The sequence below is a fragment of the Misgurnus anguillicaudatus genome, chromosome 16 (assembly GCF_027580225.2).
Source record: "Misgurnus anguillicaudatus chromosome 16, ASM2758022v2, whole genome shotgun sequence".
Lineage (NCBI taxonomy): Eukaryota > Metazoa > Chordata > Actinopteri > Cypriniformes > Cobitidae > Misgurnus > Misgurnus anguillicaudatus.
The window spans coordinates 18767221-18791369 of NC_073352.2; the positions used below are offsets into that span (position 1 = coordinate 18767221).

Here is a 24149-nt window from a genome sequence, read left to right on the forward strand (position 1 = left end):
TGTAGGTGTAAGCAAAAATGTTACATTTTGGGGTGCAAACACTTTTTAAATGCAAATAAAATTATTATGCAAACACTGATCGCCATAATGGTGGTTTGTTGAAATGTAAACTTAATTGTGCTGTCAATTATTTTCTCTCTCTTTCCCTGCACTTAATGGCAGTGCTGTGGTTGGATAGTGCAGATTAAGGCGCTGTATTATTATAATAAGAACCCAATTTGACATCACAAGGGGAGCCAAATTTCAATGTCCTATTTTTTTACGTGCTTGCAGCAAATGGTTTACCAAAACTAAATTACTGGGTTGTTCTTTTTCACATTTTCTAGGTTGACTGGGGATGCAATTATTTCACTTAAACATGGAGAAAGTCAGATTTTCATGATTTGTCTCCTTTAATAATCATTACAATCTCCACAGTGTGCATTAATCATGGATATATAGGTACACAAATAAAGTCTCCTCAGAAAACATAAGTAGCAAAGTATATTTTTACATATTGACAATGGCAATTCTCAGTTCACACTTAAGATCTGGGAAATCAGATCACATTTTTAGTGATAGATTTGCTGCCATGGGTTTAACTCATGTTAAACAGTTATATTAATGTTTGTTTTAATAGATTAATGAACGCAATAATGCTATTCTTACACAAACATAAAACATCATTCAGATAAACAAAACAACTTCAAGAAGAGGACGATGTCTTGAGATTGTGCATGGCATAAGGGCTGGAGTTGATGTGGGGCCAAATGTCTCCATTTGAAATCTCTGGTTTGTCCTCTCTCTTGTCGTCCATGACCACCGTCATAACCATCTCTGGGTTAAATACGTCTGCTGTTCTGTACGAATGTGTGAGGTGGCGAAAGGAAGAGGGCAGGGGGGCATCATCATCATCGTAATCATCTATAAGTCCTCTTCGTGTCCTGTGGGAGCTCTTAAGCTCATCCAGCTCAGAGACCAGATCCTTCAGATCCCTCATCAAGGTGGATTTGAGACCAAACAAACACATCAAGAACAGCAAACCGGCACATATACCAGAAACAAAGTACAGAGCCACCTTCTCAGGCAGACCTAGGATGAAAAATATAAAAAATAAATCTTTCAATAGTGGACCAACATTTAAAATTATCCATGCATTCTACAATAAAGAAAATAAAGGGTTAAATTAAAAAGCAATATACCATGATTAGTGAAATGGCTGTTGCTGACTGCTGATGTTAGCGAATCATGCAAATAATGATAGATATTAGAACTGATTACACATCTAACATACCCTGGATCTGTGAAAAGATTTCCAGAGAGTTGGTGAAAATGTTTTGTGGCCTGGACACACCGGGGCCAGTGTACCACCCACCTGTGAAGTGGGAAGACGGGCTTTAGTAGTTATATGGGACCACTATCTGTCAAAATTTGATTGATTTATGACCCCCTTTGACAGGGGGCGGGACTATCAATCAAAAGGTGTACAATCTGTCCAGTTTCTGGACTGTCGTATATCACGGGCTTTAGACAGCGAGTATCCTGTGCGTGTTTTACGATGTGTCAATCAGCTCGTTGTTTTCCTGTGTGTGTGTTTTATGTCAAGCCTATGCTGTCATGTTTATTGCTGTCAAAAAATAAAGTTTATAGTTTTAGACTGCGTAGTTTCACAAGCGGACCTGTGCTGTCAGCGGTCTCTCTTTTCCCATCCGTACTCACCAGCCCTCAGCCCCCCACTGCGTATCTCACAGAGGGGTCCGGTGTTCTGCGGACCTGTGTGGTGATTTAGACGAAAATCTGTATATTTTAAACTAAATAAAAATTTAGCCGCTTCATGAGATCCGTGAGTCTTTTCACGACACCTGCTCACTATGTTCAGGCGTATTAAAGCTCGATCACCGGTGGTGATAGAGAACGAGCCGAGTGCGCGTTCATATCTGTCGTTTTAAAATAAACGTAATAAATGTAATTCTGTCCGCTGTTGCAAAATAAAGATTTATTTTAGATTTAGGGGTTTCTTGAACCAAGTCTCTGATTAAAACATGTGAATGAGCGCACCGACGGTGACAGAGAACTTACGCTGATGCGCACTTATATCTGACCTTAATAAACTTTTAAATGTTTTAAGACGTTTTCATCCCATCTTCAGGGTTTGTTTTTATTAATGTCTACTTAAAACCATGTGTGAATATTATTATACAACGAACGATCACCGGTGGTGATAGAGAACGAGCCGAGTGCGCGTTCATATCTGTCGTTTTAAAATAAACGTAATAAATGTAATTCTGTCCGCTGTTGCAAAATAAAGATTTATTTTAGATTTAGGGGTTTCTTGAACCAAGTCTCTGATTAAAACATGTGAATGAGCGCACCGACGGTGACAGAGAACTTACGCTGATGCGCACTTATATCTGACCTTAATAAACTTTTAAATGTTTTAAGACGTTTTCATCCCATCTTCAGGGTTTGTTTTTATTAATGTCTACTTAAAACCATGTGTGAATATTATTATACAACGAACGATCACCGGTGGTGATAGAGAACGAGCCGAGTGCGCGTTCATATCTGTCGTTTTAAAATAAACGTAATAAATGTAATTCTGTCCGCTGTTGCAAAATAAAGATTTATTTTAGATTTAGGGGTTTCTTGAACCAAGTCTCTGATTAAAACATGTGAATGAGCGCACCGACGGTGACAGAGAACTTACGCTGATGCGCACTTATATCTGACCTTAATAAACTTTTAAATGTTTTAAGACGTTTTCATCCCATCTTCAGGGTTTGTTTTTATTAATGTCTACTTAAAACCATGTGTGAATATTATTATACAACGAATCTTATCATGTATGCTCTGACAAAATAAAGCATTATTTTAGATTTTAGGTGGTGCGGACACATATTTATGGCAAATACTGTTGAATATAAACGTTCGTTTTGTCAAAAGTTTCTTTAAAGTCAATAAGTAATCAAACATTTTAGATGTATCTGGTTAAACTTAAATCTGATATTTTCTATCGATCTATTTCTTTAGTTTTCTGATCAGTCAACGATCACAATCTGCTCTCATGACCGTGTGTGTGTGTGTGCGTGTGAGATAATTCACAGCAGGGCGGATTGTAAACTAGTTAGAGACTTTTAAAACCGTGATGGTAAAATGTAATACGGTCCACTCTGAAGAAAAGTAAAGTTTTATTTTAGATTTAGGGAATTCTTGAACCAAGTCTCTGATTAAAACTTTTGAGTGTAACATCACAAATATTTAATATATTCCGTATAGTTTAACCATCCCCTTATGCCATAACCTTAGGCGCCGTCAATACTTCTTTCTTTAGACTAAAGGAAATTTATTTTAACCTTAATAAAAGTTTATTCGCATCACAAAGTCCGTGAGTCTTTTCTAAAGGTCGATCACCGGCGGTGACAGAGAACGCGTCGGATGTACGTTCATATCTACCGTTTTAAAATAAACTTAATAAATATAATTCTGTCCGCTCTGACAAAATAAGGTTTTATTTTAGATTTAGGGGTTTCTTTAAACAAGTCTCTGATTAAAACATACGAATACGTACAACAACGTAGCCAGAGGACGTACGCTGATGCGCTCTTATATCTATCGCTAACAACCTTTTAAAAGTTTAAGACATTTCAGACCCTCTTATGGTTTAAAATCATTAAGGTCACCCCGCAACCATGTGTTTATATATCTATTTACGATCAATGTATTTCTGACCGCATTTCATTTTTAAAGTTTAAGACATTCTCAGCCCATATTCTGGTTGTGTTCATTAAGGAACCGACAACCTAGTATGTATATGTGTATACAATAATGTAATGCAGTCCACGTTAACAAAAATAAGGATCATTTTAGACGTAACGGTGGTACATAGCGATTAAAACATGTACATGAACAATCATGCGTTTTAGGTTTGTAGGAGTAGGCCACATTTTTTATATCGGCTGATCAGATATCAACCGAGCCGTGTTCTGAATAAAGAAACTATTTTGTTTCCGAAGACCTCTAAAACAGGCACAAGGTTTCAGGGGTTTGTTCTTATGATAGTATCTGTATGAGAGTGTGGGACACGTGTGTATGTGTCGCAGTTCACAACTATCCGACACACTTGGGGGGGTGATGTGAAAACAATTGTTTATCTATGTTGTCCCTAATGGCTAAAATAATTTATGACTCACGCCTCTCTGATGCTCTGACAGGTGGTTCAATCACTTTATTTCTAGTTAGAACCCATCCCTAGTCATACGGATTTTAACATCTACTCCGTTAAGCAACAATTTTTCTTGAAAGAATATATCACTGTGAATGGGTCCTAATAGCTCTACGATATTGCTGGACTCTGTAAAGGCAGCTCTCTTTGTTAGACCTCTATTTCCGGCAGCTGGATCTGTCGCATCCATATGCCCCGGAGAATCTTTATAATATAGTCCAGAGGAGAACGTCGTCTCGAGAGCGTCTGTTCCATAGTTTAACAGACACTCTATGATGCAACGATAAGGATGCGTGCTGGAACTCTGCGAAATTAATCGGTCCCCGAGCGACACGTCCGTTTGGGCAAACAAACTTCCAATAGGATAATTCACTAACCCAACAGGCGCTCCGGCGGCAATGTCCGTACCGTTAGGATTAGTAATTTTCACCCTCAAAAACAGCAATGTGTTATTTAAATCGATATAATCCTCCCCGGTTCCTGCTATAAAAAATTCCAACGGGGCTGTGTCTGATAGCGCGGATAAAGGAGGTATTTCTACATATGTATTTTTTTCAATAGATGTCTGAGTCAGAGGTACCGTGAATAAATCCAGTTCGGATTTAATACACTCTTCTGACATATTGTGTAGCAGAGCCATGATCTAGAAGATTGTTTTAACTCTCATTGCCGGTGGTTTTTTTGCTGGCACCTTGCGCTTACGCTTTGCAACTGATGATTTCTTGACTGTACCATGTGCTTTCTTTGGTTTGTGGCCACTCCTTTTGGCGCCCGGCGGCCTATACGTGCGTTTGCGAGACATAACCATCAAACCCGAACCGTCTTGATCGTGGTTGTTGAAAGAGCCTGACATCGTATTGCTAACGACATCACTAAATATGTTTTTCGCAGCAGATTTAAGATGCGGTTTGGCTATGTTAAAACCACGCTTCAACAAGGGTATAGCGAATCTAAACAGTCCTCTGAAAAGACCTCCCAGCCCATTGCCGTACATGACCCCACCACCCGCATACCCAGGCAGTCCATTTCCAGCCTGGTTTGTATAATATGTCACGTAGCGCTCGGGGTTTGCGTTATAATTATTATTAAAATAAGCCATTACTGAATATTAAAAGGATGACTGCTTCACGGGTCTAAAATGTAGTTTAACACACACTTTACCGTAAGAAAACGCAACGTCTTTGTTTTGATCGTCCTTTACTTCAATAGCAATTTCTGTGATAACGGACTTGTTTGTAGGTACGTAATGAGGTTTGTCGTATCTAATACTGACGATGTTGTTGTTTTCACCAGTTATATGTACACATCCTAGGAGCGGTACATATGCATCACCCACTGCCTGATATTCGATAATGTCAGTATAGATATAGAGCGTATAGAAACCACCATTTATGTCTGCCTGATACGGCGCTCTCGTCACAACATCCTTTATAGGCTCAGGAGGGGCAGGTGCTCGCATGGCTATCCCTATAGGCACATTAGGTCGCAGCCCTAAAATGACAGCCAACTTGCCGCTAAACATTAACGAGATACCGGGCGGTGCTTTTAAAAACACCTTGTTTCTTATGTTATCATACCCCATGAATCCGTTAGGGTTTAGAGCCTTATTTATTTCACTAACCACCGATGTGACATTTTCATAATATCCAGCTTTTATAAAGTGTCGCTTGCTGTCGTTGAAAATATTGGACGCTCCTACTTCTGTATTTAAATCAAAAAATGCGTCTTCGGTACTAAATGTGTACCATGTTCTAGGATATTCAATTTCAACAATCCCCACCTCCCATTTGCCCCTCAGGTTTATAGGATTGCCTAATACGGTCCTATAATTTGAGATAGTATTGTTGGTGTAGACACCAGAAGATGCGTTGCATGGTAATGTAACATAAAAGCCACCCTCACCCATGTCTATTTTTTATTGGACTGCCTTTATTCTACACGAGTTCCTCCTTTTTAAGGATTCTGTATATCGACCACATCTTTTTCTTCGACCCAACTATTAAATTTATCAGGCCATCCGAGCCATTTCACTAAAACCACTATTTTTTTGCCACGTTTTTTCTTGTCTAAGATTTTTTCTACCTTAAATGCTTTGTTTTCACACACAGATATTTTTTGTAATTCTTGTTCGTAAAACCGACCATCAATAACATCGTTGTCATAATCATGTAGTTTGTAGACCGGCGGATCCCTGGGTATACACTCTGCGATTGTAAAATACTCTTCTGTGTAATTCTGTTCATAACCTTTCGCGAATGGACCCCTAACTTTGGAGATTCTAACAACATCACCGATCTTGTATTTAAAACACGCGGGTTTGTCTCGTCGCACTCCTGCAGGTCCATACAGATTTTCAAACACAACGTGTTCAATATCTTTGTTGACATCCACGGGTCTCATCTTAATACTCCTGTGATAACTGGTGTTGTAGCCCCGCGTGATATCTTGTAACACGTCAATATATCTCCTGGAGTTTGTGGCTGTTAAAAAACGCCACATCAAGTTTTTGAGGCTACGATTAAACCTTTCAACCACAGAAGCTTTTAAATCCGATGCGACGGCAAAATGATGAATATTATATTTTTTAACAACTTCTTGAAAATGTTTGTTAAAAAATTCTTTCCCCTGATCCGTCTGTATTTTTTGAGGCACACGGCCTTCCCCAAGTATTGACTCAAAAGCCTTAGCGACCTCAAGGCCGCTTTTGTTCTTTAAGACCCGAGTCCATGCATATTTACTAAACACATCTATGCATGTGAGTAAAAATTTTGTGTCGTCATTTTCCTTGGAATATGCAGACATATCGACCAAATCAGCTTGAAACTGCATGTCTATCCCATAAACAATCACTCTGTTTCTTTTGAATTTAAGAGGAGCCTGTCTATGTAACGTGTAGGCATCCTGTGAGGAGACCCATTCTGAAACTTCCTCGTCATTTAAACGTACATCGTAATCTTTTAAAACAGCTTGTTTTAAACGATTTTTACCACCTAAGGACCCCGGGTTGGAGGGTGTGTAATAAACCTTACTCATGAGTTCTGCCGACATGATGTCGTCTCATCAGACCACAAATAAGTAATGAGTGAGATTTAAGTAAATAGTCTTTTTTATTTTCACACAACAACGATAATACAGAAAGCCATTACAGGGTGTCTAAATACCATAAAAAATGTATACATGAAACAATTTTTTTATCAATCATATATTCAGCAGCTGTTGCGACAACTTCACACACATTAAATTGTGGATTCTTTAAAACCATAGCAATGCATAAATCAATTACGTATGTAGACATTGTGATTACATCTCCTATGTAAAAATCATCATGACTTTTATACATCAAATCTAGAGTTTTTTTAATAAAAATACAAGGTTGCTCTTCGGCATTAACACACATCTGGACCATGGTATCCCATGACGTAGCAATATCTCGCACATCAGACATTTGTTGTTTGAGACTGGTCACACGTTAGCTGCTTTCACAAGCATCAGGTTTGAAATCAGAGTCAGTTTCAAGAGATATCACGCTACATAAGAGATTAACCAGTTCATGTTTATAATGGTTTTTAAACATATTTTTAATCAGTCCGGTAAAGCACAGGTTCCCCATTTGAAAGTCGATGTCAGTTCAAACTCAGCAGATTTTACTCCAGGAGTCCACACAATCGTTGACAAGTTTTTCACATTTATCGTCTACTAGATCATCTGTGATTTCTTTCAGCTTAGACACAACGTAAGGCTCAGACCTTAATTCACACAGAATAGCGTCCACAGCACCTTGGATCCTCATGGGATGAGATTTCAGGCCGATCTGGTTCAGAGCTTGTACGATGATGTGTTTAAACTCCGGTTTAAACAACGTACTGGTGAAATCTTCATAATTAAATTCAAAGTAATAGGGCGTGGGTTCGTAAAGGCATCCGTGCTGTATTTGGCTGGGGTGGTTCACCTTGCAGCCGTAGCATTCACGCTTCATCTTTGCCCCGACGGCGCTTCCCAGAACGGACGCAACAATGGCCTTTATTAGCTTAAAGCCAGCGACGCCGATACAGCCGTCCACGCCGTCGTCTGATGCTCCGTGCGCGGCTGCGGCGATGTTACAGCTACGCGTAGTGAGGAAAGTCAGGTTGTGATACCCCAGTTCTCTGCAGAACTCATCCAGCCAGCTGTTAATAGCCGCGGTGTCTCCAGCACTTGGCGGGGGAGCATCCATGGTATCGGGTGTATCTATGACGGTGTGGTAAGGAGTTTCAGAGTCTTGAGACATGTTGAATCAATGTGTCTGGGGTCTGTGGTCCGGGGTCTTTTAATGCTTGTAGTAAGTGGGCGGAGACGGCATCTCGCCGGTCCCCGCCATGCTTCCACGGGGGTCAAACAATTTAACTCTTACGACATTGTATTGGTCACGCATCTTGCACCATCTAAACATTTTGTCAATGTGTTCAAAAACATCTCCAAGCACACGAACATCGCGCCACTGGAAAATGAATTGCAGATCGTAGTGGTTGTTGTGCTCATCCTCCGGGATAGGCCATGTATACTCAGAAATCTTTGATACGTCTCTACAGGTGAAAATGTAGACACAATCATCAAGTTTCTTTTTACACTGGTTGGCGACAACACGATAGTGCATCCCCCGGGTCACACCATTCCACTCTCCAACGTACAACGGTCGATCACAAAACTCTTGCACATCTTTCCAGATACGTTTGTAGAACAAGGACCAGTCTTTAGCAGGGAGAAAAAGGCTTGGATCTCCGTATGTTTGTTTCTCACCAGACTCCACACTGTAAAGCTTTACAGTGCGCAATTTCTTGTCAAACTCGTAGTACCCCAAACGCTTGTCCGCCATTAGAAATTCATATTTAACCATGTCTTCCGAATCATGTAAAAACTCTGTCAAACGCACACGATGTCCCACACCCCTCTTGGGCGCAAAAGTCACATCTTCATCCACTTCCATACCAGAAGCCGGAGGGGTATTAAATGCGCCAGCCATTGTTCAACGGTTAAGACAGAACCAAAGTCTTTTCATTCACTGAAAACCTATAACCTGTTTTAAACAAGCCTATCTTATAACAACCATTTATACAACACACATCGCTGTGTGACGCGCTGGGGCGAGACGCGCAGTGGGGGCGAGAGAGAGAGAAAGAGAGAGATCGCTGACAGCACAGGGCCGCTTGTGAAACTACGCAGTCTAAAACTATAAACTTTATTTTTGACAGCAATAAACATGACAGCATAGGCTTGACATAAAACACACACACACACACAGGAACAACAACGCGCCGACCGACACATCGCAAAACACGCACAGGACACTCGCCGTCCAAAGCCCTTGATACACGACAGTCCAGAAACTGGACAGACTGCACACCCCCTGATCGACAGTCCCGACCCCTGTCAAAGGGGTCATAAATCAATCAAATTTTGACAGATAGTGGTCCCATACAACTACTATTGATAGTCCCGCCCCCTGTCAAAGGGGTCATAAATCAATCAAATTTTGACAGATAGTGGTCCCATATAACTACTGGCTTTGATCCAGCAGTCAGCAGGACCATTAACAATGCCAACGCTACCAGTCAAAGGTTTGGACACACATAACTCTACTTATGCTTGTCACGATCTTAAAATCTTTTATCTAAAGGCTTATGTATAAAAAAATAGGGACATAGAAGTGAAGTGACAGACAGTGCCCAGCATGTAAGGGAAGTTCATAAAGTCCATTTTAATGACATTAAAATATTAAAAAATGTGAAAAATAGTTGTAATAAAGAATTCTAAAGTATGTGTGTCTAAATATTGACTGATAGTGGTCATATTTTCACATGAAATATGAATACTCATACATGGCATATGCAGTTATTTGGTTATAATGTTTTAAAAGACAATGAAGAGCAATAAAGAGGTTTTAGACCAAGAACACCCTTTCCTTACCATGTGTATAGTCAGAGATCAAGAAAGGATCTAGGTTTCCACGTCCAACATCTTCCAGTAGATACCTTGGTACTATATGGACACATTTTTGTATTATTTCTGGTAGATATTATTCTGGTAACATATACCATTAAAAGATACTATCTCAGCATAAATGTATGTCTAGTTGTAGCATCTCTAAACATCTTAACTGACCACAGGTAAAGGAGACACGCAGGTGCTTTCTGGTGCCAGGGAAGCAGGGGTCTCCAAAACTCTGAGCATCAGCAATCACAGAGCAGTTTGTCCTACCGTGACACTTCCTTGACACCCTTCTCAAAGCTGACGGGGACAAGCACTCTAACAAAAACAAGCATTATGGCACATCAATTATTTTACACAAAAAATATTGTTGCATGCAAAATTTTGTAGCTCTGCTGTTGTAGTACACTTTGTCCACCAGATGGAGGAAGTGTATTTAGTTTCAGACCTATGTCAGGCATTGTGATGGCCTCTTGGGGGCACTCAAGGTTGTTCTCATGCTCCAGGTGTCCAAAAGTGGCTGAATAGATGGCCAGAACCGTGTTATTCTTACACGCCAGCTTCAGTCTCTCATTTTCACACACTGTTCTGGAACGATGATGCTCTTTGAAAGAAATAAAACACGTCTTTTTTATTGTTACACTTGTTGCCGTATTATAATACCCAAGCATAAATAGCTACAGTTCTCACCTGGCTTACACTTATAGGTGACAATGATATACTTGGTGGTTTCTGGGCAAGGGTCTTCACCAAACACAGGGCTTACAACAGGTATCTGACACACCCTTTGATCCTGGCACTCAGACATCACCTTCTACACATAAACACACATTCGTTCTGTTGAGATTCATAATAAACTTCATAATATAGATTATGTCTATCAGTGAGATACCTGAATGGCTGTGGTTGATGTACAGTCTGTACTTTCCGCTGTCAGATTTGGGTTTGCATGGGGACATAGATACTGACTCGGAACACGGCGTCCATAAAATGCAGAAAGGACAGCGATGGATGTTCTAGCGGGGCATCTGATGGACAGCGTCTCTCCATCACAAGCATGGGCAGTGTGGTTCTTCAGGATCTTGTGGAGGTAATCTAAACAGAATCAAAGATGATTTATGCAGACTCATTTGCATAGTGCAACTAATTCAATACACTGCAGCAAGCAATTTGTAAATGACCAAACCAGCTCCATAAGTTATCTATCAAGGTCTGGTTGACATAAATGCTTTGTAATGCAGAAAGTTTCTTCCACACGTAGAAGAATCTTATGTTGCTAAGTTTATTTTTAGGTTGAAATACAAATCTGTTTTGTCAACATAAAAAATGAATCTATTGTTTAAAAGTAAGACCACTGAAAGTGAAATTATTGAATACACTTTTTTTGTTATTAGTGCAGTAAGAGAAAGAGGTAGAGGTCAGGGACAGCCATGTAGTCAGAGGAAATGTCCCTAACAGGATCTGTGAGAAGTTTTCCTGTTTACATTACAAAGCAGATTTGGTATTGAAATCATATGAAGTGTTAAATAGGAGGGACATTGGAGAAGATTTAATTCTATTTAATATTCTTCATTTTACTCCCAGATCAAGTTTCTATCCTGCTACCATGCATTACCTTTACTGTACAATATCAAATAAATACAATAAATGGGTAATTCTACAAAAAAGGTGGAAATGCTTGTCCCTTGTTTTGCAGACCCCTTAATCGTTTAATTTGGCCCAATAATCCCATAATGATATATATTAAATAAATATAGACTGTCCTTAAAATGATGAGAGAGTTTATTTATTTCATTTTCTTTTTTTGTCTTTTTTTAAACTTTTATTAAAATGTCTGGTCCTGAAAATTGTCCTGTCCCTTTGATCATACATGGAAGTTGAACTGTGTACTTATTATTTAAAACCATGTTTTTTGTAAAACAAATCAAATTTACATTTACCTTTAACCCTGTATGAAATTACTACAACACTGAAATGGTAAAAATACACTATTAATATGAATAATATCAAATAAATATTTGTCCCCCAAATTTATGTCATTGGTGTTACCCTACCCAAAGCACTTTTATTTTGAAACAATGCATCAGTTTCTGAAGTCTTTGAAGTTTTTATGGGTCAAGAGGTCAGTGAAAGAAGTGCAGTGGAGGAAGGCAAAAGGTTTGTGAGATGTCTTACATTATTTGTCTAAAATATCATGATATATCTAAGAATTTTGAGATACGATTTTTTGGATGTCATTAGTGTTACTCATTTTTATAGCTGGGAGTGTTAAGATCTTTACATAATACATTATACCGAATAAGTATGTGATTGTTACATCTCTGATAAAATGGCACATGGTTAAGGGCAGCCATTTTGTTAAGATATTAGTTTTTTTCTGTAAATTGTCATTGGTGTTACCATCATTGGTGTTACCGTCATTAGTGTTAATGAGTACTTCCTAAGCACTATTCCTTTAAATGACCAACATAAAAGCATAAAAACAAAAAGAAATGGAAATTTTTATGAAAGTTAATAAGTTTTATCATATTCATTATCTATTATTATATTCTAAATTTGTCATTGGTGTTACATTGTGTCATTGGTGTTAAACCAAGTTTTGGTGTTATGAATGTATTTTCTTGTACTTTCTAGTAATATTTTGTTGTTGATATGGGATGTAAGACATTGTTGATATTTCAGTCTTTGCGTCAAAGCCTTTTTGGTTGAATATTTTTGTTTTTGTTGGTTTTAAAAGAAAAAAGTCAAATTGAGAATCAAATAATTTCATACAATGCTGGGTAAAGATGAAGAATTTAATTAAACAAATATTAATAATCAATGATTTTTCTTGCTGTTATCATTCCTCTACTCAACCTTTAACTAAATACACAAGCTGTAATTACAAAAAATATTTAGTATCAACATTAATGTTGTTTAATCACAGGTTACACCAATGACAAATAAATGACTCATGGATTCTTTATTAAAATGTATTAAAAAGTAAAAAATAGATTAAGCTCCCCGTTTTGCGGATTCACAGATTTGACAAGTTAATTAATGCTATTAAATAAGTTTTGGGTATGTTGAAATAAGTTCATTTAAGCAAATTTCCATCACCCGAATTCCACCTTTTCTGTCGAATGACCCAAATGTGCACATTCAAAGGGAAGAAACTGGATCAGTAACAACTGTTATGTCAGTCCATCACCTCCACCCTATCTTACGTTAGGCCATTTGTGTAGCTCTCTGTTAGGCAGTGCCAGGCACAGATACACACAACAGAGACACAAACACAATGAGCTATTCTTGCCTAATTTTTACATTTGATTTTTACATAAAGCAAAATAAAGCATAACTAAACAGAAAAGACAATATACGTAAGAGATAGATTCAACATTACTGACTCTTTGCATGAAAACTTTACACTTTTAGAGATTTAGCAGCATCGTTAAGAAATTTTTTTTTTTTTTGGCACGGAGGAGGTTTATATTGATAATAGCCTTGTATTCCCAAATGGTTTGTAATTAGACAATGGAGAAGGATGGCCAGTTTTTGACCCTAACAACTCTCCAGAGTTACATGAAAGGTATTATCATTTCTTTCCCATGCTCCAAGACAGCAGTGCTACACGTTGAATTTCCCCATCACAACAACATGGAACAGAGGAACAGAGGAAAACACTCACCGGAGAAATCTGGAGCAGATGAAACATAGTATGTGTTGACAGATATGACGAGAAAGAGGAAACACCAGGACCAACTAGAGCTCCATGGAGGCTGCATAGTGCACGACACACATTACAAACCGCGGTGATTTTATAACTAGGAGAGGTTGTTTGTTTAGTGCCCTCTGACTTGTGAACAGGAGAAAAGACTCAATAGTGACATTGTTTTGTGGAGAACAAGCCTTCTTTCATCAACACTGATACTGACAAACATTTGTGTCTAATTAGATGTTTACTATTTTTTTCTCAAAGGTTTATTTGAGGTGAGAAAGTTCACACCTATATTTACCCTAAGCAGAGAGGATTCATATTTTTATAGATGTTGAGGTTTTAAATATTATAAAAATAACCCAAATATTTAATAAGCAAACACAAAACATGTGGAAACAGTGTGTGGAAATCAGTGGAGCTTTCTCCGAAGCCTGCATGGCTTGGCTAATACTCACAGCAATTCTCAGTAAATTAAAAAAAAAGGCACTACGTTTTTCTCAATTAGAAAAAGAATAAAGGATTTTTGTTGAGCCTTACACTTTTGTTTCCTTTGCTTGTGTTGAGGTACGATGACAGCGGTCAGCCCCTGGCCTATAGTCAACATTTAGGATCCTGTTTGTAGAGATAAAGCGAGGATTTTCCAAGCTGTGTTCCCAGCTGCTGAATGTCCTTTAGATAGCCTATCATCTTAGGATAAGTGTTTCCTCTCTTAGCATGAGGAAGAGAGAGGTCGTGGTTAAACTGAATCACATTTCCAAAAAACATTAGAATAATTATGTTGGCATAGGGACTGAATATAACTGGTAAATATGGTAAGTGTTCACTAGCTCTACTAAGGAGAGTATATTATCTGTGAATACTACTATGTAATAAGACCAAATCCACCCTGCTGAAAAAAACAATAAAACCATTACAGAAAATTCTAATGGTTTCCATTAAAATACCAATAAGAACCATTAGCTTTAACCATTAAAACCACTACACTGTAATGTGTTTTGGGCCATATTCCATTAGAACCAATACATAAAACCAATACATACCATTAGAGACCAACAAAGACCAATACACTGTAGAACCAATACAATTCCCAATAAAACCAATAGAATTTCTGTGATGGTGTCTATTGTTTTTTTTTAGCAGGGCAATATTAAGGACGGTGTAAACATTGTGCTTCTTAGTGTAGCTTTCTCAGCAGTTTCACAACACAAACATCCTCCTTGAGTTTAGCACAGATCCATTCCAATATAAAACAGCTACTCCCAGATTTGGAGCTGGTTGGTTATAAGGAATGCTTGGGAAATAAACTAAAGCAATACACTGGCATAAACAGACAAAATGCTATGGTAGTGATGGCCTCATTTGTTTTGTGGTTATGGTAGCCACATCAGATTGGCAGTGACTGCTTTGTACAGCACATCACATCTCCATGGTGATTTTTTATTTAGGATGAGATCTTGTGAGGTGTTGCTCAGTATTGCTGGCTATTATGTTAAAGGCAACGAGAAGCTAGTGTAGATTGAAAGACTGTGTGTACTATGTTACTCATAGTATCCTGCTGGCTCGGGGAGGAGGGAGTACACCGTATAAACTGGCATTGCTTATTTCCTGTGTTGGCCGAAGTGGAACTCACTTAATTTCCAGGGTTTGTTAGGAGTTTCTATTTTAAAAGTTTTGTTTTGGAATCACTATCTCCTCCATAATGTTGAATAGACACTTTATAAAGTTATACATTATGTAGAGTCAGTATATATAGTTTACATTATACGTTTGGCAGACGTGATGTGTGTTCTTTTTACGGTAACCATACAGTCATTTTGTAAATTCCCCAGCATGAGGCAATAAGTCCCCCTTAAAACAACATCTGCGTGTTTAGTGAGGAAATGAAACTCTTGACCGTTTAAAAAAAAGGATACAACAATTCACTGCTATTATCATTTCTGGTTTAACATTGCAATTTGGTGTAAAGGTTTAATGTTGGTGCGTAAGATAATATGAATATTAAGTGTTTCCATAGTAACATGTTTAATTATAACAAGAAGCCATGAGATGACACAATTGTTTCCCTATGAGTCAAACTCTGTCAGTTGAAGATGGAATGAGGGTAAGTAACTATTTGTTTAAAGATTATGAATCCCTTGAGAATGACCACATATCCACACCCTGATTTATTTTTCTACTCACACGCATGGGATACATGGGATTTACTTTCCTAATCTCCCTCAACTAAAATCAAAAGTGATATAAGACATGGCTGTTTTTGGAAGTCCCTTAAGTTCCAGTGAAGCGGATAAATTGAAAGAAACAATGAGTCAGAATTGAAAACCCAACCCCTCAATTATAGCAAAAAATACCATAAGTGATCTGAAATGTAAAGGCATTTTATATTTTCCGTATAACACCTCGAAGTCTCCAAATGATGTTGGAAAGGAGCCCATTGTGATTGAACACAATAAACACAGGTAGAAAAAGTTTGCGTGAGGTCATAAATATGCAGAGATTTACACACCTGTGTGTTATTGGTAACAGTCTGAATGACTGGAATGTGGCCCCTGTTTTATGTCTGCGATAACACTGTGACGTTTCTCCCGAGTGGAATAAGTGTTGGATAAAATGAAAGCTATTTTGGAGCACCCTGTCACAGCTTGGCAGCACAGTTATATAGTCGGAGACCACGCCCATCTTCTGTAGCCTCCCTCCCTCCTCGCTTAAAGTCTGTTGCCTGAGGGAGACGGCAGACATCAGGGCTGTAACTAACTTTCATCAGGGAAAACGTACAGCTGTTTACATCTCTTATTTGAGGAATCTTTTAGCCTTGTGGATTATTTTTCAAGAAATTTGGACTAACTTTAAAATAATGGCACTCAGGCAAGACTCAGATAAAGAAGCAAGCATTGAGCTCTTCATAAAGGTTAGTTGTTTAACTTTTAAAAGTTTGAGATGGTCAGATACATACATGCCAAATTGTCTGCTTAAAGGAATTATTTCGTTTTTTATAGTTTGTAAATATTTTACTTCTGGAAGTGTTCTGCCTCTTATTTTAAAGTGTTTATATTTATTGTATACAGTAATATAATATGTAAAAAACGATAAATCTATGTTCTATTTTCAGTTTTTGTAATTTAAAATAGCCATTTAGTAAAAAGTAGATGTATCATTTGTGTATTTAAAGGTGCTCTGAAAAAACCCTGAACCAAGATTTTCTCTACACTGTAAAAAGTAAAAGCTGGATCAAAAAAAAAAATAATAATTAAATTGGTAACACCTAAAAAATTGTGTTTTAAATGTAATTTTCTCACTTTGAGTAAAGTTGAAAAAATTTTAAATATTTTAGGTAAACCAATTGAAGTAACTTTTAAAACATTTTCACTATAATTTTTTTTAAAACTTTAGAGCAGCTTTCACTTTTGCAATGTATCAGTGCTACCTAGAAAGCTTTGCTAAGGACACCACAAATCAGAGGTTTACATGGGTGTCAAGTCAACTCAGTTAACACATTAAGTATTTAAGACCAAATAGTACGGTTGATGTGTAACTGTGTCCCTCGTACCCTGTTCTTTATCACAGTAAACACACAGACAGGACTGGGGCCATCTTATCAATACACATGCACACATACAAAACAAGACTGGGAGCTGTCGTCATACAAGCAAGGACACACGCAAGCCAGTTTTTTGTTTGCTTTAAACCACAAAAAAACATTCAGTGTACTTAAGCTGTACTTTCTATTAGTGTCCCGTGGGAATCCAACTTGATTTTGTCAGTGCTCTGCTTATTGAGCAACAGGAATTATTTGAAAGAAATTAAAGTTGTTGACTTGGTCTTATATTTGTTGCGGTTTGCTTTATCCCTTGTTTTTGGATCCTATACAGATCATCAAAGCTACGTAGGTGGTCACAAATTACTGGAGAAGTTATTTATGTTAGCTGTTTGTGTTCTTATTTAAAAAAGATGCTCATTATGGGCGGCGGAGACATTGTTTAGATCTGTTATCTCACTGTTCAAGACAATTCCAGCTTTTCCTCTTTTTGGATCAAGCTCTCGAATCGCCCCGACCCCACACCCATACAACACATACAGTAGTCTATTTATATCCTTTTCTTTTTGAGGGGAGTGACACGTTTAGTTAAAAATAAAAGCTTCAACATTATTGTAATAGACTTGAAAGAAATCCACAGTCTATGTTTTTATGTCCATTTTCTGGTCTGTATAACTGTAATGATGACCACGTATTGCTCGTATTTGTCTCCAGGCCGGCCACGATGGTGAGAACGTGGGGAATTGCCCATTTTGCCAGAGACTCTTCATGGTTCTTTGGCTGAAAGGAGTCAAGTTCACAGTAACCACAGTTGATATGAGGAAGTAAGTTTCACCTCATGTTCTCTTATGACTTTTATCTGCCAAACCATGATTTTCACAATAAGGCTGCAAGCGAAAGGAATTTCACAGAGAAATGTGATCCTGTCTGTGAAATCCAGGTTAACGTCTCAATCTTATTATGAGATTGATTTCACATTGTTTTTAATCATTTACATGACCTTACTCTGTCAATATCAAAGATATCAAGGTTATGTTGTTCTTTACATCATATAAGTCGATTTTATGTAGAAAACAGTCAATCACAAAAAATGACTTTCAAAGGCAGGGTCACAAATAGCATAACCTGTAAAACCCTGAGGCATGACTGGATCCACTTTGATAATAAAAACACTTCTGTTTAAACTCTTGCCAATGCAAAAACATCAACCCTTTAAACAACCAGACACTCCCATATCCGTGTGCTTTCCTAAATGAGTTTAATACATTATTAATCGCTGGAGGTCCAATTCAGAGACACTATATTGAATAAATGACTTCATATTTGACCAAGTCCGCACCCTGTGGTTTTCACTCCCTCTGTTCTGCTCCACCCTGTGTTGTTTAGGAAGCCAGAGGAGCTGAAGGATTTAGCTCCAGGTACCAATCCCCCTTTTCTCCTGTACAATGGCACGCTGAAGACTGACTTTATTAAGATTGAAGAGTTCCTGGAGGCAACCCTCGCCCCTCCCCGGTACTGTACATACTTTATGTTACCTCATGTAATGCTATAACAAACATGACTTTACTTAAACCATAACTTTATATTTCAAAAGAACCTAATACTCTATTATTCTATTGTTCTGTCATGGCGGCAATCGACATAATGTCTCATTAATATCTGAGACACTGTAATAAATCATCAATATCAACCTAAACGTGTGATTTACTGATGCAAAATTAGTTCCAATTATTTATAATAAAGCCACATTTTCATATACTAGAACGGTTTCAGCGGTAACAACATAAATAAACGGCTTTTGTGGACCAAACTTAACTTCCAGTAGACATCTGCATATAGTCAGTAACAAAAGTGTAGATTATTTATGATAAGAAGCTAAATAAATAACCAGTAAATTACCTAGTTTAAAATCATAGCTAAAGCATATCAACTATTACTGAGCTTACATTACTGTGTAAATTAAATGTATACAATGTTAGCTACAGATCCTTTAATTCTTGCCAGGCTGCCAAATCCACACAGCGGTGATCCATGATCACTGTCTTCCCTCGTCTTTTGGAAACTGTAAAATTTTTATCATTTAACATATTTGTTTCAGAGGTTAGTTTAGTCACTAGCCAGACACGTAACCTCGGCAACGCACGTGCGTCCGATAAAACCAACGTGATCTCACAAAGTTCCGTGGGATAGTCACAGAATTTTTTGCTAATTTTTCCGTAGCATTCTCACGGATCTCCGCATTTTTCTGTGGCCCTGCTACGGACTGTCTTTTTCCGTGGTATTCTCACGGATTGGTTACTGCTTTTTCAAACCTTTTTCGCGTCGGTGTTTGGGTAGATTTGGTGTTTGCGTTAGTATGTCACTTTAAATATTGGTTTATACAATTTTTTCTGATTTATTCTTTTATATTTTCTAAACTTTAAACAATTGTCGCCTGGTGTTGGGGTTAGAATCGAGTTTGGGTAAGGATGTCATTTCATGTAAATCTAACCCTAAACCGAAGCGACAATGGTAAGAAAATAGGACAAAACAGTTGAGTAACCAATCCGAAAAATGCGGAGATCCGTGAGAATGCTACGGAAAAATGAACAAAACATTAAACAGTTCCTGCTCATGTGACTACGTTCAGGTTAATTTAGTACAATATTATTTTTTAAAACCAATTATTAAACTGAAAAGTAACTTGCATTACTTTTTCAAAAAAAAGTTACTCAAATATTAATGTGTAAATTATATGTATTAATGTGTATAAATAAGTAATGCTTTACTGTACTCATTACTGCAGAAAAGTAATATTATTACGTAATGCACGTTACTTGTAATGCGTTACCCCCAACACTGTTTATAACTCAGTACATAGATACAACTCAGTAAATACATAAGCTAAACAATGTCGGATGTCTAATGATTGGCTATAAACATTGTTTTCATCCCCTTTTATCCAATCAGCTATCCTCATCTCAGCCCTCGCTACAAAGAGTCATTTGATGTTGGCGCTGACATCTTTGCCAAGTTCTCTGCATATATCAAGAACAGTTCAAACGATGCTTGTGAGTTTCATTGTCAATGCACGCTTTCACAATTGTCTGAACAGCTAAATATTAAACAATGATATGAAATGACATTGCTGCAATAGTATTTGCTTAGGTGATAATATTACATTTTTTATTTTATTTCTCAGTCCATGAAAAAGCCTTACTGAGAGAGTTTAAGCGGCTGGATGATTATCTGAACACACCTCTTCAGGATGAACTGGATCAGAACATCTCCGTTTCCAAAAGAAAGTTCCTCGATGGAAACCGCTTGACATTGGCAGACTGTAATCTGTTACCAAAGCTACATGTCATCAAGGTGGGACACAAATCTAGACATCTTTGTAGTTTGTAAGCAGCGGGGTTAAGCACATTCTGGACTGAACTGGTATTGGAAATTCAATTTAATTTCAGTCGCTGTTATTATATTGACATTGAACTGAGGTGCCAAACTGGAAGCTAAATTTTTATTTGAATTTAAATGTTATTAAGTAAAGATAATTGATTGAATAATTGATTGTTTTCACATAACTGCTGTAAGTGTACTTTTTAAAGTTATCTGAAAATAATCTGGTGTAATCTGGTTTGTGATGATGTTCCCTCTAAAAAATGCTGTGTTATTTTCAACCCAGCTTTGAGTCAAAAAGGGACAAACCTAGTCGTTGTGTTAAATTCTCCCAGGAAATGTAATATTTGACCCAACAATGGGTTGAAACAACTTACTGGGTTGAAAATTAACCAGCATTTTACGGAGTGAATGGCAAAATTAAAATCTCCAGGTTTGTTAATTGTTTCGACAGTAATAAACTTCATAATCATTTTGAAAATCCGGCTTAATTTGTGTCCTTTATTTGTCATTCCAATTCATCATCATGCAGGGTGTAGTCAAGCCAATACTAAAAGTCAGAAATTTGCCCAACCCTGGTGTACAAACACTCATACAAACACAAGTATATGTGATTAGAAGGTGTATATATATATATATGGAAATGTATATGTGCAATAATAAAATCCTCTGTCTCTGTCTAGGTTGCAGCTAAAAAGTACCGTCACTTTGATATTCCCGCTCAGTTCACTGGAGTCTGGCGTTATCTGCAGAACGCATATGAGAGAGAGGAGTTCAGTCAAACCTGCCCAGCTGACATTGAAATTGAAAAAACATATCTGACTGTGGCCAAGAGGACATGAACTTCCAAACAGTATATTTAAAGTACCAAGTTTTAACTACATTTAAACCGACATGAATCCCAGATTCATCTTATGGGCTTTGGAGGAGGCCATATAAAAATATTTAAATATTGTAAATAGTTTGTAAATGGACAAGTTTATAATAATTTGCATATAGATGACAGGAACGGAAAGAGAAGAAAAACATTACAATAAAATGCTCTATTCAAACAGAAACAGTTTTTTAAAAAGATTTTTGAGTTGCCGTTCTCAGTGTGTATCACTTATCTTTTCTTCATCTGGGGGTTTTCTTGATTTTTTTTAAGCTACTTCAAATATACAAATCTAACATGATTTTGTAGAACTGCCAACTTACAAATCTTTCTAACATTGTAAATAGAGAAACAAACCTGATGCTGATAATAATACGGTGACCAATCTTAGCAGTTTACGTGATTTTGCTGCTGATTTTATTTTTTATACATTCATGCAGGAGACAGCCAGGAGACGAACAGGATTAAAATCACAAAGTATTTCTGTGATAAACATATTTCTCTAACCTCTTTGAGATAACTAGTCCTGTCTGAATAGAGCTAAAGATATCACACAGTTTAGCGATGCCTATGATCCCAGAATCCATAAGATAAACTATAGCTTACTTTTGATTGACCGCTACTGTTCCTTTAAGTGTTCAAAGCTTTTTGGGCAATTTTTGCCTATTCACCTATTTGTATTTTTAATGGCATATGTTTTTGTGCATAATGTAAATATGTATTTTATATCCATAGGGTATCCATTCGGTTATAATGCATATCTAAAATATGTATGTATCTTGTATGTATGTTGATCAGGACAGTTGTGCAGTAGATAATTCACACATCAAGATTTCCACACTAATGGTTGTTTCATTTAAAGGGTTATAGTGGAATACAGATGCAAAATTGCAAAAGCTCACCATTTATTAAAGTATATGGTTGTTTAAGAAAAAGATTACACTGCTTTCTTTCAAATTTTATGTACAAATAAAATTGATATACTGCTACTATATTTGTTGTGTCTATGTTTTGAATGTGCAAAGCTGTGATGACGAATCTCTATACTGACAATAAAATACACAGATTTATTTTACAGTTGCAGTTCTTGATCATTTTATGAGTTTCATTTAAGATAAAAAATACATTTGTATTCCAGTTTACATACTATATATAAACAATATACACAATTTCAAATGTCAGTTTCACAGATATTTTATGAGGGAATAAACATAGAGATGTTTGTACAGAAGGGCTATGGCAAGCTGGTCCTTTCTTCATCTGTGCGGATAAAATCCTAGTTTGTTACACAATACTTCCAGAAACAGGCTGGGAAGAAAAAAACAAAAAAAGAGATAAGCTATTGTTTCACTTTGAAAATTTCTCCTGCTGAATACACATTGATATCCATAGTTTCTGTGGTAAAGCAAGGAGCTAGTAATAGCAAAGGTGTAGGTTTGATTCTCAGGAAAGACATAAACTAATCAAATGTATTCCTGAATACACGTTTGGAGATAAAGATTTGCCAAGAAAATAAATGAGAGAATCTGTTAATTCTCAGAAACTGACACGCTCACCTCTTTTATTGTTTTTGGGTAAGTTTTGCTGAGATCGTACAAAGCCTTGAGAACGCAGGTTATCGGCTGCTGCTAGTTTCAAGATGACAGCTTTAAAATCATCCACCTAATGACACATTAACATTCCTTTAAGACCTTGAATCATAATATTATTTTTGAAGATATTGAATATTGAATTATTTAATTCCAAAAATCATACATTTATTACAAACTTAAAGAGTAAGATCCTACCATATTATTAATTTTCTCTTGCTGCAAGCTTTCTTTTGCATCTATATAGAAAGTATAAAACATTTATTTGGCTGCTAGTAAAGCTGAAAATTGTAGCCATTATATAACAAATTATGTAATTAACTACTTATAGCCCAAGGGTCTTTTTACCTTGCTGCAGCAGGACCGGAAGAACATTTTTGATGTCTCTTTGTTCTGTTAAGTCATTACTCTGACCCACATCAACTTCTGCAACCAGTTTCTGAAGCAGATCTGCAAACAAAAAGAAAGAAAGAAAAAAGAAAGATTGCCTTTTCAAATCCTTTCCATATTGCACTTTAACATCTTCAGCACTACAAACAGAATACAACGCAATCAAATCACCCGTTGACATTATTTCTAACAAAATATTAAGGTGATCTTTATAAAATCATGATACACAATGTTTACCTTCATGTGCCGGCAGCGTTGCATCTGAGTACAGAGGTAATGCATGAATTCTCCGTCCAGAGCAAACCACGGCCAAAACGTAGAGCAGTGCCACTGACAACATGCTGACAGGTCCTTAGGTGTCTCTCAAATCTTGACTTGCTGTTCGCCGGATCTTCACTTTTATATGTTCTGAGGTCATCTATCCTGCCGGGATCAATACTTCTCATGTCACCCCATCCCAGTGTTAATGGTTTTGACGTGATGGTACTCTCGTCATAGACACAATTAAGGTTGCGCTGTCA

The 24149-nt window shown here is 37.2% G+C and overlaps 3 protein-coding genes across 4 annotated transcripts; 1 reads left to right on the forward strand and 2 right to left on the reverse strand.

Moving 5' to 3' along the window:
* Positions 1-373: 373 nt before the first annotated feature.
* Positions 374-14013, reverse strand: LOC129422422 (protein eva-1 homolog C). 2 transcript variants are annotated; one of them, XM_055178335.2, is made up of 8 exons: positions 13833-14013; positions 11058-11260; positions 10856-10979; positions 10614-10769; positions 10340-10483; positions 10145-10216; positions 1274-1354; positions 374-1071 (listed from the first exon to the last, which is right to left on the reverse strand). In XM_055178335.2, exons 1-8 carry the CDS (start codon positions 13927-13929, stop codon positions 686-688), a joined length of 1263 nt encoding a protein of 420 aa, XP_055034310.2. In that variant the 5' UTR covers positions 13930-14013; the 3' UTR covers positions 374-685. The 2 variants fall into 2 exon arrangements, with proteins under 2 accessions (XP_055034310.2, XP_055034312.2); XM_055178337.2 differs by lacking the exon at positions 1274-1354 and having other exon boundaries at positions 13833-14010.
* Positions 14014-16582: 2569 nt separating this feature from the next.
* On the forward strand, positions 16583-22726 carry clic2 (chloride intracellular channel 2). Its single transcript, XM_055178338.2, has 6 exons — positions 16583-16770; positions 18112-18221; positions 18784-18909; positions 20347-20447; positions 20579-20748; positions 21459-22726. Exons 1-6 carry the CDS (start codon positions 16717-16719, stop codon positions 21615-21617), a joined length of 720 nt encoding a protein of 239 aa, XP_055034313.1. The 5' UTR covers positions 16583-16716; the 3' UTR covers positions 21618-22726.
* Positions 22381-24033, reverse strand: urp1 (urotensin-related peptide 1). Its single transcript, XM_055178339.2, has 5 exons — positions 23866-24033; positions 23587-23688; positions 23437-23477; positions 23206-23311; positions 22381-22957 (listed from the first exon to the last, which is right to left on the reverse strand). Exons 1-5 carry the CDS (start codon positions 23966-23968, stop codon positions 22926-22928), a joined length of 384 nt encoding a protein of 127 aa, XP_055034314.2. The 5' UTR covers positions 23969-24033; the 3' UTR covers positions 22381-22925.
* Between the last annotated feature and the right edge of the window lie 116 nt (positions 24034-24149).